Source organism: Platichthys flesus, chromosome 8 (assembly GCF_949316205.1).
Source record: "Platichthys flesus chromosome 8, fPlaFle2.1, whole genome shotgun sequence".
NCBI classification, from domain to species: Eukaryota; Metazoa; Chordata; class Actinopteri; order Pleuronectiformes; family Pleuronectidae; genus Platichthys; species Platichthys flesus.
Window position 1 is genome coordinate 13,806,519 of NC_084952.1, and position 17,526 is coordinate 13,824,044.

Here is a 17,526-nt window from a genome sequence, read left to right on the forward strand (position 1 = left end):
CAATGTCGGCAGGTGAGCATTTGATCTTACTGAATGACATTTACCCAGGTACCCTTGAGACCGAGTAGTAGAGCACTGTAAAGACCTTTTGTTGCCTCTTGTCTGATGAAAAAACACACTCACTGAAGCTGAATGAACACTTGGTTATTCAGTGCACTGCGATGTATACCCCCTGATTTTGGTGTGTCTTTCTCCCCACTTAGCTCTCTTAAAAGCAAGATAGCACGTTCAGTGCTTTCTCTTTCTTCTTCTACTTCTGGCTCTAACCATCAACTCCCTCTCATCTCTCTTGTTTATTCTATTCTTCTCCCTATCTCTACGCTTACGTCTCTCTCTAATTAACACCTACTGCAGGCCCTGCCTTAGCAAACCCCTGAGGACAGAGCTGGAAAGAGAGACACAGAGAGTAAAAACATGAAGAGACAGATGAGAGGAGTCAACTGCGCAGGAGAGAAATGTGCAAAGAGCGACATAGAAATAAAATAGATGAGAAAAAAAACAGATGCAGATGGTGGTTGGTCGACAGGTAGCCTCATTCAGTGGACACTTTTAAAATGAAAACAGATGTTGACATTAAATTTAACGCAATAAAAATAAATGGAAAATAATGAATTAAAATAGCATAACCAATGAAAACAACATAATGTTTGTGTGTGTGTGTGTGTGTTTTTAGTCTGGTTTTGTTATTTTACATAGACACACACACAGTTTGACGACACTCATTCACAGGCTCTCTTGAAACCATCTGTCTTTGTAGAATCATCAGAGACTTCAGGACAACATCAAACGCTGCTGCAGATCTAGAGGTGCTTGACTACATACACAGTGTGTGTGTGTGTGTGTGTGTGTGTGTCTCTGGGTATGAAGCCACAGGACAGAAGGGTGTGCAGTCCATTTTTATGGCTTGAGGCTCAGCTGGTGTATATCAGTAAGGGTGGAGCTCCAGTGTGTGTGTGTGTGTGTGTGTGTGTGTGTGTGTGTGTGTGTGTGTGTGTGTGTGTGTGCGGATGCAAAGGACTTAATAGCTTCATCAGGACGCTTAATACAAGCAAAGATAATGTTATGAATTGAAATATGAATATTCATGCACGCACACACATTCACACACAGCGGAAGGTTAAAAATGGCGTTGCAAATGTGATGGTCTTAGAGACGAAAGCTGTTTGTCCAAATGAAGAGAAAGAAAACAACCACAGGCAAATACACCAGCACCCAAGATTTGCAACCATCAACCGTGTGTGTGTATTTATGTGTGTGTGTGTGTGTGTCTGAGCAAATGTGGCTGCCGCATTAGTAGTACAGATTTATTACAAGTATCGATTAACCATGGACGTCCAACATCACACGCACGCAGCAAAGCACTGAGTCAACAATACACTGAAAAATGACTGTTTATATCCACAGCACTCCACACCCATAAATTATGAACTATCGACTGTGCACCTGCGCGTAAACACACACACAAGCACAAGCACACGCACACGCACACGCACACACACACACACACACAGCAGCATGCAAACGCACTTTGAACACCTGCCACAACAAAGAGCTACCTGCTACCGAACACAAAGAATAAACAGACAGACAACACACACACACACCCACACACACACACACACACACACAAACACACACACCCTTTGGCTAGCACATTGCACTGCATCATCTGATTAAAAGAAGTACGACATTTCCAATTATTTAGTGCCCAGACTGGATTATTTGCACCACAAAGCTGCAAAAGCAGCTGAGGCCTACGAGTGCCTTGGCAGCACCGGCGCTCACAACAAATGGAGCAGGCAGGTTGTGACTTACCTCCACCTCCACCGAGCAGAGTCCTGTTGGCTGAAAGAAAAACAAGACACAGAAAATATTATTGAAAATACTTTTTCAATTAATTTCACTAGACTGACAAATCATTCCAACAATGAATCATCTTATGGAAGTCCAGAACATTAGTTGCTTAGTCAAAATAAATTTGGATTAACAGAAGGAGCATGCTGATATTCTCTGGTTCTAGTATTTTTGAAGTTGTTTTACAGTCATTAGGTTGAATTTATTAAATAATGAGACTGAGGTGAAAAAAGATATGGTTTCAATTTCAATCATTCAAGTCATTGTTATTGTTTTTCACTTTCTCAGTCCATTAAACCTGTATAAAACATAATTTGTTCATTAACTGTTCAGATGATCGTCAGAAGATTAACCGGCAATTATTTTGATAATCAACAATTTATTTGGTTTCCCAAGCAAAAAGTGTATCATGATTTTCTACATTGGTATCTCATCATTGTAGATTTTATATATTTAAGGTTTTGAACTGTTGGTCTGACAAAAACACATTTAAGATAATGAAATAATTTTGAGGAAGGTTTTTGAATTAATTATTCATCAAGAGGTTAATTGATAAAGGATAGAATAATTTATTAAAGTATTTATAACAAACCACTGCTGAATTCACCTTTGTACTTTTACTTGCATGCATATAAAGATTTTCCACTTCATGAGTTACTCGGTTTTCGTGGTCACACTCGACCTTAAACCCTTTCACCACAGTGTTAAAAATCATCACTGTATTTATTAACTGAACATTTTTTAATTTGCACTGTGTGTGTGTGTGTGTGTGCGTGCACGCCTGCTGGTCTGAAAATAACGTTTAGCTTTTGCTTGTATACTTTCTATGGGGATAAACATGCTCCACGTTTGTCCTTCACAACATCATTTTGTTATTGGCGTCAGCGTTTCTCACTGACTCGCGCCACCGCTGGTTTCGCCAACCAGCGAGTTAATTGCATTCACCTGACATTGCAGGTGTAACTCAGTCCTTGTCAGATGGACAGAATGGAAACCAGTTGGCTTCAGGTCCCTTCACTGGGGACTGATAAGAGCTGTACAATAAGAATGAATAGCCTCACTGGCGGCAAAGCTAATAATTATACTCATGCTTAAACTACAGACCAAAGGAAAATAAATAATTGAGTGATAAGCAAGTGACAAGGGCAACATGGTTCAATTCATCTTTTAGTTATTAAAAAAGTCAATCATAAAGGAATTTTCCACCTGGATAAGAAGCAGGTGATTAAAGCTTAAATACAATAACAATAAAATTAGCTATTTTTGCCAGGCGAAGAAAGTATTGAATTACTGCTGCTAGCCTGGCTTCTCTGTGCCAGATCATTACACCATCCCAGTTTGACTGAAGCCACAGCACATGTTTAAAGAGTGTAAATTGCTGGCTTGGTGACAAGGCTGACTGCGGCTGACATATGCGTTATCCAAGAGTTGTTCCTCTCACGCATATCCATAAACACAGAGTGGAGTCTGCAGCGCTAGCCCAAGGACATCTGCTGTGCGTTCAGGAAACTGAAACCTGACGACTGAGTCATAAAATTAAAAAAATCAGTTTTTCTATTCTTTCTCTGCACATGAATCTGATTTTGGGTTCGCCGTGACCGTGTTATGATCATCTGCAAGGGACAGTTACAATGTTATGTCAGAACTCACAGGGGATGTCTCCCGTATTCGTTTATCTTTTTTCAGTGGGAAATTTGCCAAATGGGAACATGCTCACATAATGAATCAGCCAAGTTGGTTTAAGAGAAGGAGAAAGAGAGTGTAAATCACACAAATACCTTTCTCTCTCCAGAATCATTTTCACAATCCCTTATCGCCTCATTATTGGTGAATCTCACTTAATTTCAGCCTTTAAACACACTATACTTCTCCATATAGGTGTGAACCACAGTTTCATTAGCATCTCCCTATGTGAATATCTCTACCCTGTCGGTTGGAAAATGTGCAGCTCAGTACGGCGTGAATTTATTTAATGTGACAGTGTGAGACTGTTCCAGGTGCACCGCTTGTTTAAGAGCTGATAGATCTTATGATGAACTGAAATAAAATACATTCAGGTGTAAAAAGAGCAGACAAATAAAATGTCTCCATTATAGTAAGGCTCCCATTTACCCATTTGCTGATGAGCTGCAGGCTGTACATAGAGTAATATCAGACACTGGGCCTTGTTAACGCTCGTACATGAGCCCCAGGCCGTGTGAAATACATCTGAACCTGAGTGATGAAAGCTTCTCTTATTAAGAAAAGACACTGCATTGAAACCACGCTTTATTACAATGTGATCGGTGGAGTGAACCAGTGGGTTCGCCTGATACACCAGGACGGAGCTGCAGCTAAAAACATGCCAACAGCTGTGTTTCAAGTCTGGGGCTGCATCCCACTGAGGCTGCATGTGAAGACCGATTGTGTCACAGCAGTAGGACGGGACTGTGTGCCATTTCGAAGGCTCCTTCAAATGCTGCCGACAAATGCGTCCCTCCATCCCTGAGAAATGAAGGCTCCAACAGGTGGATCCTCACCGGCCCGACAGGTGCTCAGACTAATTATACTTTAGAGACGAACCATTTTTCAGAGAGGAAATGGTGCTGACAAGTCAATATCCAAACCATGAGTATCACACTTCTACTCAACTGAAGAGCAATCAGTACAGGGGGTGTTAAAACTTTCTTGTTGCGTCCAACATCAATAAGAAATGGACGAGCTGGTGACGCCAATCACAGAAGTCCTCTGTGGACCAGACCGCCTCATTTCAGTTCGGGCAAGAACCTGAACCCCGAGAAAAGCTGCTGTGTAAAAAACGGATGTGGGTGTGAACTGGTGGATACATAATTTACTGTAAAGTGCTTTGAGGGGCCTAGAAAAGCTACATATAAATATATTTATTATTTCAGATTTTTTACAGTTCCCAATGCAAACTGACTGTTACTTGGATATTAAATTTTGTTCCAGATAGATTCTCTGGACTATCCACTGCACTTATTTCATCAGAACAATGCAGAGTTACATCAGGCCATCCCCTTAGCCTGTTAAAATACTGTGAATGAATCCCTCGACTTCCTTCAGGATTTGCAGCCGTCTCTTTCAGAGGCTTTTAGTGAGAATAACGATGATTTGTTGACAGTAGAAAAACATCAATCTGCAGAAGGCAAAGAGAAAATTACTGGAGTTAATTGTAGTGTGAAAAAATTATTTAGAAAACAGGAATTGAGAAGATTAGAAGGGTAATATGACTGCTGTTGTACTAATTGATTCACAGCTGGTACCACAGCTACTAAACTAAAAACAAAGGCAGTATTTAGTTTTATTTTACTGTATATCTGCATTAATGGAGAAATATGTTTTTTTCAGGCTTAATAGGATTCATTGAGTGCAGTGGGTGGGATGAATTGTGCTAAACTATATCACTATTCAGCCATTAAGGCCTTGGTTACTGGGGTTTATTAAACTGAGATGTGTCTTTTGAAATGTAATTCCCATTCCAGATTATTTGCATTTTGCTGTTAGTTAGCAGGATTACGCAAAAACAACTGGCCGGATTACCATGCTGCACCTTGGTGGAAGGATGTGGTACGAAGAGGAAAGAACCCATTACATTTTGGTGCAGATCCAGATCGGAGGGTAAATCCAGGAAAACTCTTTTGTTGATTTCTCAGAGAATAATTCATAAATCAATAATTCATGTTTAGGGGACATGTTTAGGGGACATAAGGGAAAGCTTCTTTCATTTTATTTATTACCATAGCAATTTAAAATGTATAGAACAAAGTAAATCTGGTTTAACTTTGTAATTGAATATTGTGACTGATGTGTTATGAAACCAGCGACTGTCTCACTCTAAAAGTCAACAGCTTAACTATCTGGACCATGTGGATAAAACCTGTCCATATATAAAAAACACTAACGCTTTACCTTTACTGCACTTCACTGCCTGATGCATTTACTGTTGTGTATCTATTTATGATGTTTAATGCATCTCTGTTCTTATCTTGTGATGCAGTGTTGAAATGAATTTTTTTTCTCCACTTGCTTTCCTTCTCTCTGCACTGTCTACATCTATGCCAGTTGATTTCCCAAAATGTCATTGCAATAAAACCCAGAGAACACACTCCGAGTGATAGTGAAATTTCTCCAGTGACGAAAAAAACGGCTCTCGTGTTACTCATAATGCAACATGTTTTATAGCTGCATCACCCTCTGGGTTTCCAACGCTGCCATCAGTGTTGAAATTTGTAAAAATTGGCCCCTCAGCAATGGATTCCCCCATCAAACCTGATGAGCGCCTGCTGCAAAATGGTGTGTAAAAAGAAGCCCCCCTCTTTCCTTCTGAGAGATATTTTAGGGATATTTTAGATTATGAATTTTTTTCCTGCAATATCTTCTCCATTGTAGCTGCTGGAAATTTCCCAGTGAGAGTTGACACTGTCTGTGTCTGAGAAGTTATCATCAGAAACTAGTAAAAAATATACTTCCAAAGAATATCAAAACTGCCCCAGAATTGCAGCGTTCATGTTTATGCAGCATATTATGGATGAGTTTTCATGAGCTGAACATTTCCACACACATTCATCTACTAATGCCAGAAATCTTTTTCCTGTCTGTCTGTCTGTCTGATTGTGGAGGGCATTTCTCCAGAACCATTCATCGTATCTGCTTCACACTCTGTATGTGTATTGTTAAAATCCCAAGGAAGCTTCAGGGTTCTGCAGACTGATTCCGCTTCACCACAGACCAAGCAAACAGGCAGCGCTCTAGTTTAACCACTTACACATATATCGATATGAATAAGTGCAACATCCAAAACAAATGTCAGGCCCTACTGTAAGGGCCTTTGTAAGTTTAAAACAAAATACTTGTTGTATACAGCTTTGATGCTTCAGGTAACGGTGAGGAGTTCAGTAAAGATAAAAATTATGTTAATGATTTAACAGTGTATCAGAGCCAAAACAGATGTGCTATGATATGCAATATTATGAAAAAATGTCACTGTTTTCATACAGCAATGTTAAAAGTGAATACAGCTCATCCACCAGGACTCAGGCTCAATTGTTTTACCAGGGCACTCTGATGTGTATTTGAACTTTATATTTTGGTCCATGTCCCATCCACTAACAAGGAAGAGGTAGGGTTTATAACCTGTACTGCAGAAAGTCTCCAGGGCGGCAATCAAGACATGATGTCATCCATCTTTATACACAGTCTATGGGCCCAACATGGCCCAGAAAAATCTGAAACCTCTCTGACGTCAGCTTCAGGGGGCTGTGTCCATAGTGTTTAGAGTCGAGGATACACCACGAGATCCTTCGAGGAGACTGTGTGTCACAGCACCTGTATCCCCACTTGTACAACCTAATGAATTAAGACACAGACATGCAGCAGACACTTTGTTCTTGGAGAGAGAGCAGAGAGGCAGTGCCATCCGGCCAGGAGGAGGCTATGAAAGCCAGCTACCCTCCCCACCTTTGTGTGTGGAGCCTCTAAACAGGTGTAAACACCTCCGCCTTCAGACGAGGTCAGACAACACGTTTTCCTCCTGGTTTGTTTCAAGGATACTGAGCCGAACCGATGCTCTTCTCTATCTTTCTGCTGTTTGACAATAACTGATGAGCATATAGTCACACACAGCTGGCTTCCATGGGAAAAGCTATCTCACAAGCTATTTTCATTTATTTCACCTTCCAGAAAAGGTGTCGAGTTAAAGTTGCAAGTGTTACAAGGAATTAACTTTGATAATATCTCATCATTCTGAAGTCCTGTTGCTAGTCTTCTTAAATCGTGGGATTGCATGATTATTAAGATTGTCTCATGTATGGTGCAATCAACATGTACCCATGTAACAATTCTCTTCCAGACTGCGAGCCCGGTGGGGAAACAAAGGCATCAAGGCAACCAAAATACTCATGTGTATGCACAATCACGGAGTCGCACAGATCCGGACACACCGATCGCACGCACACACACACAAGTGAACAGGAGGGTGCACACACAAATAGGCTACACCATAGCAGCAGCGGCCTCACATACACACAAAAGAAGACAGAGGCATTTTGGTTTTTGGGTAACCATGGCGACGGCAAGGCCCAAAGGTTTGTTACTTAAACCTAGTTAATGAGATAGAGAGAGAGAGAGAGAGAGAGAGAGAGAGAGAGAGAGAGAGAGAGAGAGAGAGAGAGAGAGAGAGAGAGAGAGAGAGAGAGAGAGAGAGAGAGTAATGTCAATGCTCCAGGGAAGATGTTTCACCATCTGTTAAAACCCACATGTATCTTCTACCCGGTCAAGTGTGAAGTGAGTGTAACTGCGAGTGTGTGTTTGAGGCATGCGCACGTGCACTGGCCACAGTTGCTGTTGAGGCAACAACAAACACACGCTCTCCCATGGCGCTCCATGCAGGGAAGCTAACAGTTTACTTTTCTTATTGGTATTAGATGACTAATTGTTATAGCTAATACTCAAAAGCTAAATAAAGCCAGCTAGCATCTGCCGCTGAGACACACCAATTATCAGAGTGGAGCAGGGATCAGGGTGATAAGTTATACAACTACACACACAGGGTGAGAGCGGGGGGGGGGGGGGGGGGGGGAGGGAGGGGGGGGGGGTAAGTTGACAGGGAGGAAGTGGAGGAGGAGGAGGAGAGTGCTAGGTGTCGGGGGACAGGGGAAGGGCTCAGGGAAGGGGAGAGAGAGCGATGGCAAGGGAGCGAGGGAGGGAGGGGTGACGGAGAGTGAGTGAGAGAGACAGAGACGGAGTGAAAAGAGAGTTGAGGCAGGAGAGGGGAGACGCAGGACTAAATTTGCCGGGAACATAAAACAACAAGATGGAGTGTACTACTACTTTCTTGGGAGGTAAGTAATCATACTGAGGGGGGAGAGGGACACATGGGGAGAGAATGGGGGTGTGGGGGGGGGGGGTGTTGGATAGATTGATGCATCAGTGAAGGACAAGAGCTAATAGCCTAAAACCTGGCCAAACAGAGGAGCAAGAGGAGGAATAAGTTGGCTGTGATAGAGAGACTACCAAGAGGGCAAAGCACATGTCTGCCCCAGATGATAAAATAAAGGTGGGTGTGTGTATTATAAATAATAAGGAAATGAGTGGCGATGATGAACAGAAGCAGATCTCCTTCACGTGAAGCTCTGACTTTAAACAGTGGGTTTGCTTTCTGTGGCCCTCCATCTTATTTGTCTAACCCTCCACTCTCAGTACCTCTTATTCCCCAGGTCCCAGTGCAACCTGTTTGTGTATTCCTCCATCTCCTCCCTCCCTCTCCATCCCTCCTGCTCTCTCTCTCCCTCTCTCCTCTCACTGGTCTTAACCACCATTACACCTCTTTCAGTCTTTTAATTTCTTGCTATGATTTAGTTGGTCCACGTGAGAATGCCAATCAATTTGCTGGTGTCCTTAAGGAAAAGGAGACAAAGCTGCACAAATATGGTGCAGGGTGAGTGCAGCCACAGTTCTGCACCTTTATCTGAGATTAAATGAGAAGATTGGAGGAATAAGTGGATTTTCCAGCAGAGGGAGGTTGAAAGATGAAAAGAAGAAAGTGAACATACAAAAGAGAAGAAAAAAAACCAAGATAAATGCTTTTGCTTTCAACAGCAAACCCTCCTGTAGCTGATCAGGTTTGTAATGATGGGGGATTCACTAATGGCTGCCCCACCCTGAACTAAACACACAGTGCAGCTGGGCCAGGGCAGTGCTGCATAATTAATCGATGATTGTAAAAAAAATATATACTAGCCTGTTTTAATTTTGAATAGGAAATCCATCTCACTGTAGTTCCTTTTGTCTGCAGCTCTCTTTGAACTTGTTTTTAAGCTTCCTGTATTCTTATTCACACCTTGATAGAAGGGACCCGTATTTCACCTCATGATAAGATGCAGTGAACGGTGTTTCATCTTTTTAACACAAACAAATCATCATATTCAGATTTACTGACACTGTCCTCCACAAATCTACAGTTGAGGTACAAAAGCTGGAGGAAAGTTTGTATTTGTTTGTTTGAAGTTAATGTTTAAAAAGACACAAACTAAACAATACTTATTACCAAATTAATTTTTACCATGTGAAGTAAAAGCAATTTTTTTTTCTTTTAAAGGGACGATTACATTGTATAAAATGCCCAGTCCATTTATATTTACATTAATTAAGAAAGAAATTACTGATTCCGGTTGCTACTACTGGTCTTTAACAACATCAATATTAATCTTTACCGATTTGTGATTGACATTAAACATGATTTTCAACATGTTATAATTTAAAATTTGGCATTTTAACTTAATGAACAATTGTACCCGAGTTCTAAAGTTGGTTTTCAATATATTTTCAGTTTGTTGTGTTTGCTCTAGCATTTTGTTTAATTCCTCTACCATGGGCTGTTTATCAGCTTGACTCCTAATGGGCCCTAATATGAGTCATTTCCAGATGGTTGACAACACTGACCAATCTTTCTTATATGATCCTACACATGAAAAGGAGGGAACTCATTTCGACTTATTTTGTTCAGCGATTCTCAAAGATATAAAGATCCTTCTGCAGCTCGGTGGTGTTTACAACTGGAGTCTTTGCATCCATGTCACACATCCCCCTCCACATGTGAACAAAGGCCTGGGAGACATTTTTCAAGACAGTCTATGCTTTAATTAAACTGTATGTGATTCTCAGTGAATTTAGTAGATCCTAGTATTCAAGTAGAGTTTGTCATTGCTCTCATTAGCACAGACAAACAGGACGCCACTTAAGAATATGACCAACATGCAGAGCACTGAGCATGATGAAAACTTGGGGATAAACGTTTTATTTTGCCTTCTCTGGTCCAATTAGAGGTGAACATGTTACCACTGTGTTTAACTTAAAAATATCAGTGCATAACATCTACCGTTTAATATAGAGTGAATCAAATAACTGAACTTTCTTTAAAACCTTAAGTCCAATCATTAGAAATCTCATCAATATCAAATTAATAATTGATAAGTTGTGACCCTCAGAGTCCAAATGGTTCGGCCCACAACTGTTTTATGCTCACCCTCATCCGTTCATCAATCTTTAGACTATTGTCTTCTTGGTGGTGTTGCTTATATGAATGAGTTGTTTGGGGCATTTAAAGGGATTGTGCAGCTAACATAGTTTAACCTACTTTTACTTATAATTGCCTGCACAGGGCTATTAAATTGATACCATGTGCGATAAGTAGACTATAAATTACAGTACTTTACTGCATGTGTACTAATAGTTCCTGCAAGACTATTGCTGCATTTTTTTAATGGAAGAAACAGTAAAAACTACATTTATTTAAAAGAAATACATATACCAAACTCATCCTACTTTTTTATTATGAGCAAAACAATATGTCAATATGTAAAAACAGCAGCACTACAATCAATAAATTTAAAGGCGTGTGTCTCTGGAGAGATGAATAAACACATCCTCAATATGACCATAACAAAAACTGACTTTTTAATAGTATTTACATTATGAATATGATTTGCATTATACTGTATTATTCAGGTGTTCACTTTACTGTGTCCACCCTCATTACCCATTACAAAATAAAACTGGTCACATAGCACATTAATATGTAAAGGGTTTCTATAAACATTTTTTGAAGCTGAAGGATAAACCAGACAATTTTACCTCAGGGCATCGAATCATTGTCGATACACTTGAATGTCACCTTAGTAACAATCCACTGCAATACAAGCATGCAAGATCCTGTACGTTTGTGATCATTTAGAAACAAAGTAAATATTTGTGTTTGCTCGAATGTTTGTTCATGTTATGTGCTGCTGTAAAAAAAAGCTCATCATTCAGTTTTGGAAATTCTCATTACTGATGTCAGTGCCACACATTTCTTCTGTTGGGAGTAATACAGTCTCTTTCTAAATGTGGTAGTTTGACTTTGGGATTCACTTGAATTGAATTAGACTAAATCTTGGGAAGCGATCTCTGGCATGGCGCCAGAGGGTGCTGGTGGTGCAGCTGCACCCCCACCCAGGGCCCCAAGTGGCCCACGCCGGGGCTACAGATGCTCTGTGTGCAGATGAGCAGTGCACGTAAAGATGTGTATGAGTGGGTGTTTAGACATGGTAGGGGTTGTGTCGGCATTTTGTAGGTCTGTCATGTTCTCCCCAGCGAAAGCTACACCTAATATTGCTGTGTATGCTATGCAGCATCCAGAGGGCTAATCGTGGTCAGTCTTTTGTGACATAACAGCTCAAAGGTAGTAAATGCTAATTAATTGTGAGGTTTGCCTCCAAGGCAAATAAAAATCATTGGTCACAAAGTCTGAATTAAAACACACAATAACTATTAAACTTGAGTCATTAGCTAAGAACACACCCTCAGGAACCGTATCTTTGATGCTGGAGTCTTACGGTGCCACTGATACCATCAGCGTCAAACTGGTCTGTATGTTTTAATTTAAACTCATAATTCAGAACCAGGCTCACTCTCTACATTACTGCCAAACATGTGAGAATCATTTTCTTTTCCTCAAGGAATAAAATCTACTCATTCTCCATCTGAAGTGGCCTCAGAAACCGACTGCATGTGGGTGGGCCCGAGCTCCAGCTACAGGGTGTGTTGCTTTGTGTGTGTGCGTGTGTTCTCGCTTTTTTTCCACCCTTTCCTGCGAGAACACTGACCTTTTAAAGACCAGTAGAAAACATAGGGACCAAAGCCTGGTCCTAAATGGTTTAGGTAAGTTTGGAGAAGGGTTAGGGACAACGAAATGAAGCTGAAAATGTGAACAACGTTACTCAACTGATCTTTAAAAGATAATAACAATAATAATATAACACCCCATCGAAATTAGGAAGACATTACTAGCAGGTCAAACTCACTAATCCTTTTCCAATTTGTATGCATCCATCTCCAGGCACCATGTTATGAATAATTACTTGACATAAAATTTATTTTCCATTGCACAACAAAGTCCACTAGTCGCTTTGAAAATGTACCGTTGGTTATCTAGCTCTCGGCTGTTGAAGAGCTAATCTAGGGGTCCAGAATTATCTTCTTTCATGTGGCCCCAACATTTCTAGCTGTGCCCCTGGGTTTGGGTAAGGGGCTACGGGAAACGCATTATATCTATGAGTGTCCTCACTGAGATGGAGGTACCATAGTGTTTGTGTGTGTGTGTGTGTGTGTGTGGGCGCGTGGGAGCGTGCGTCCTCACCTGTCAATCTAATTCTCGGAGAGTTGTAGGTAATTGCTGGAGCGTGGCGACCCGCTGAACCCCTGTAACTGAGCTCAAAGAACCGATGTAAAGAGTACACCCCCACCAGCACACACGCGCTCACACGCACGCACAAAATCACACACAGAGGGAGAGCGAGAGAGCGCGAGAGAGAGGGAGAGAGATAGAGAGAGGGAATTAACCCCGCGCGCAGTCCCGGCGCAAGAAGAAGAGGAGGAGGAAGAGGAGTACAGAGCGCGCGCTGGAGGCGACACCTGTCAGTCCGTTTCCAAACATCTACTGGTTGTTTAAAGAAAAAGAGAAAAAACCTGAGACCACCCGAGGACCCGCGGGATTAACCGAGGCGGACATAGAGGCTGGCCGCACATACCGCCGCTGTTTGCCGCTCGGGGGAGAGACGGACACGGAGTGGAGACAGAAGCGTGTGGCGGCGCCGTTATGACAAGACGTGCCCGAGTTAAAGTGGAGGAGTTGACGCAGGTTAGATGTCGAGTGATTGACGGAGAGAGAGAGAAGGAACGGGACTTTATCTGAGGTCAGTCGCCCTCTCAGACACACAGACACACACAGACACACACAGACAAACAGAGTGCAGAGTGGATCTCCGGGGTGGGAGATAACTCGTGCGCATCGCGGAGCTCTCGGTGCGGACACACCGGGCTCCGTCGCCCGGCTGCCGCGCAGAGCTGCTGCCCGGGACTTAACACACCCGCACACGTATCCGTTAACTTCCCAGGAGGATTTGCCGCGGCTGATGGGAGGGAGGCGAGAGGATGGATGACAAAAGGTATGAATGATGTGGTTCTGGTTGATGACTGATCACCGGACACACATGTTCATCCTAACAGGCTTCTTTTTTGTCGAAGGTGTATGTGTGCAGCTTGTTTATCTGTACGTGTGGTCATATGTGCTGTTCTACCGGCTGGACCAGCTCTACACTAAATGGAAAAAAAGAGTCAAGAGATTTGAAACAGCAGGACTTCAGAGAGTTACTAGCAGAGGGAGATTAAAGTGAGAGATTATACTTTTTGAAGAGATAGAATTCCCACTTGCACGTTTTCTCTCATCTCTCCCATCTTTCTTCCCCAGCGCCCGCCCTGCATCTCTCATGAGAGCAGTGTGTGTGCGTGTGTGTTTTTGTAGACTATATATGAATAATTACATATATGCACGCGCGCGCGCGCACACACACACACACACACACACACACACACACACACACACACACACACACACACACACACACACACACACACACACACACACACACACACACACACACACACACACACACACACACACACACACACACACAGAGGCCTATGTGTTTTGAACCTACAGGCAGTGTAAGGCTAAAATCACCCAAACAAAATGTTGCGTCATTCCACTCATCTCACCAAAACATGCCTCACATCTCTCCCTGGATGTAAACAAACACACATCCACATACTGGTATATATATATACGGGATTAGCGGTCATACAGGGCCATATTGAGGCAGCAGATTAGAATGAGATTCTCGGTGTCAAAGCCGTACAGAACTCTGGATTAAAGAAGAAAGGCAGAGATGGACGGCTGAAGTGATGGACAGCGAACAGGGGCAAAGAGAGCGAGCGGCAAAGAGACCAAAAGGAGAGCATGACAGAAAAGAGAGAGAGAGAGAGAGCCGCACAGAACATGAGATTAAAGTGTAATGTCCTAGAGAGGCCGAGAGAAAGAGCGAATCCAGGGCAAGTCCTGCAGTTACTGGGAATAGCTTACTGGCAGAATATGGCGAGAATAAAGAAAAAGAAAAGGCAGCAGACACTCTTTCTGTATCGCCTCCCTTTTGATCTCCTCTTATTCAGCCATCTGTCAGAAGCAGTGGAGCGCCGCTTACATAACTCCTCATTTGAAACACAATAAACCAAAGAGGGGTTGAATAAAAAAAAACACACGTCTTGGAGAATTTCAAAATTACCCCCCATAAAAACATTCTGTGAACAGACAATGCATCGTCCTTGTCCCTGAATGGGGATATTACATTTTGTTCTAAATTCTGTCACATTCATTGTTCAGCCTGATTACTTGGCTGCTTAGAATCCTCAGAACCTGTGTGAGGCTCAGTCCACTGAGCTTCTGCTAAGTTCTAAACAGCCCATGTGTTTTAGTGCCGGCGTGTTAGGCACAGCATGTGTTGGCTGTTAACACGTTTGTAGACCCTGGCTGTGTGGTCTTTATTTGAACTCCACAAATGATTTCTGACAGAGCAATCTCTTCTTTAAAGCAGCTTTTTGTCATTTTGTGTCGGGATTGTTGACTTGGCTCTGCACTCAGGGCGCCGATGCAAACACCAGGCTGATAAAGTACGATCCAAGAGCATGATTTTCTGACATTTTTTGGTGTTAGATCTCCCTCATCAGAGTACAACCTTCCAAAGCGATAGACACACTGAACACAGCTCTGTAGAAGGAGTCGTAGGGCTGGCTCTATGTGGACTTTATGTAACTGAAGCTCTATTGCAGTCTGTGGTGACGCTGAAATGAGGCACGGTTGGATGAAGCTCTGTCAATTTGGGAAACATTATATTTAACATCAGATTTAAACTATCCTTGTTGTATTTTTTGATATGACAATGAATCTGATAATAGCTTAACATGTATTTTGGCCATGCACAGGCAGAGCAACAAGCTGGAAACATAACATCAACCTAACACTTTAATTTGTACACCTTGAACAGGTTTTAAGAGATTGCTTTTTGCATGCCTTCAGCAGACGGAACAGTAGCATCTGTTTGGAGATGTATTTCTGGCAAAGAGACGATTCCAAGTCGAATATTCATTCTCCTTTCAGCTCTGATTTGGTCTCCACACTCTCCCAAGGTAAATATCCGACAGCCTAGTTGCTAAATGCTCCTAAATGTTCCACCAGATTTCCATTTTGTCTGTCTGTAGGTTATTCGCTGCTGGAAATACTAGTTGCGGGCCATAAAATGCTCCAGATAGCTGAGAGGGAACTGCGGAGTCATGTGATCATTTTCTTTGGTTTGCTTCCAGTAGCAGGAAGTGAGGGCACTTTTCCCTGGAGGCAGTTTGTTCAGTGGTGAGCAGTGTTCAAGACTCTGGGTCAGCGCCCTCTGGCAGAAAGAGCAGGTGTCAAGAGGAAGAGATGATTCTCTGTGCTTCATGTGACTAAGCGGTGTATCTGCTATCCTGAGGCCAGTTTACCTTGTTATCTAATGTGTCTACCTGAAGGATTTCAAGTTCTATTCATCAATTTATTCATTATTTCACAAAATCCACCTTCATCTTCGTAATAATCTCGTAATGTAGGTAAAGCTATGGACAGCTTCACAACACAAGACTGTCCTCTGGTTTATTTTCATGCCATAGCCATGATATTCGGTATTAATATTTCACTGCAAAATATAAATAATTGAGCAGTATGAAACCAGGACTGGACTGGTACTGAGCATATCACTGCTCGTCAACTTTGGCATGCTCTTAATATTTCCTTTCATTAATGATTCAATATTGGAAATGTGACTTGTCCAAATCAATATCTCATTGTAACAAGTGGATGAAGTCCATGCTACACTCCATTGGGTTGTGGCCTTAAAAAAGTTTGCACTTTGTCAGGGAGAGAATTGGATAAATCCACCGATCAGTCAGATGAACTGAATCAGATAAGGATTGACTTATTGATCAAACTGGGAAGAAATTGTCATCTTCATTAATAATCTAAAGTTAGATATAGAAATGGATTGTGAAAATACTATGGCTTATAAAATATTTTATTACCTCCTCATAAAAAAAGAACAAACCTACATAAATGCACTCCGGCCCACATCTCCAGCAAGACTGAACAATCCTAAACATGATTGTTTAGTTCTTACAGTCTAAATATTGAAGAAAAACTAAAGTGGCCCAATGGCCTACATGATTTATTTGTCATAAAATATAGTTAAATGTGAGAAAATCCTGGATTTGACACTTTTTAATTCCTGCATAATCCTGCTATCAAATATACCAACCAACAAACCAACAATCGTGGCTGAACACACAACCTCCTTGGAGGTAGTGAGCAGGAGTAGGAGGAGAGTGCCTGCTATATACAGTATATGGGTCTCCAAATATACCCGCCGCGCATTAATGTTTCCAGACTCCCCGCCCTATTAAAGCATGTGTGGGAAACATTACACTTGTTGCCAGATTCTGAGTTCAACCCACCCCCGAGACAATGATGTCATAACCCTGTCCTGAACGACTTTACAGAAACACAGACTGAGACATCACGCAGGATGATAGACTGAGGATTTTCAAATCTTTTAAGATGAACTCAAACTGACAATGACTGAATCTATAGTCAGGGTTAAGATTCACAGTTTCTATCATGCCAGAAACAACATGTTTGAAGACGTGCACCGTCACACGAGACTATAAGAGGAACAGAGAAGTAAATGCAGCTCTAACCTTTATACTGATAGAAAATCATAATGT

General features: G+C 41.8%; 2 protein-coding genes across 6 annotated transcripts in view; one reads left to right on the forward strand and one right to left on the reverse strand.

The window, feature by feature from the left end:
• The window catches only part of macrod1 (mono-ADP ribosylhydrolase 1), a 110,992-nt gene that overhangs the window by 46,307 nt on the left and 47,159 nt on the right, over window positions 1–17,526 (reverse strand). For all 5 annotated transcript variants that reach the window (XR_009921714.1, XM_062393583.1, XM_062393584.1 and 2 more), the window contains exon 4: window positions 1,816–1,845. Coding sequence is in view for 4 of the 5 variants with exons in the window: in XM_062393583.1 (XP_062249567.1) it covers window positions 1,816–1,845 (30 nt within the window). In the remaining variant the exon portion in view is untranslated. The remainder of the gene's footprint in view (window positions 1–1,815; window positions 1,846–17,526) is intronic.
• The window catches only part of flrt1b (fibronectin leucine rich transmembrane protein 1b), a 30,793-nt gene continuing 26,300 nt past the window's right edge, over window positions 13,034–17,526 (forward strand). Inside the window, exon 1 of the mRNA XM_062393575.1 lies at window positions 13,034–13,583. The gene's annotated coding sequence lies outside the window, so the exon portion shown is untranslated. The remainder of the gene's footprint in view (window positions 13,584–17,526) is intronic.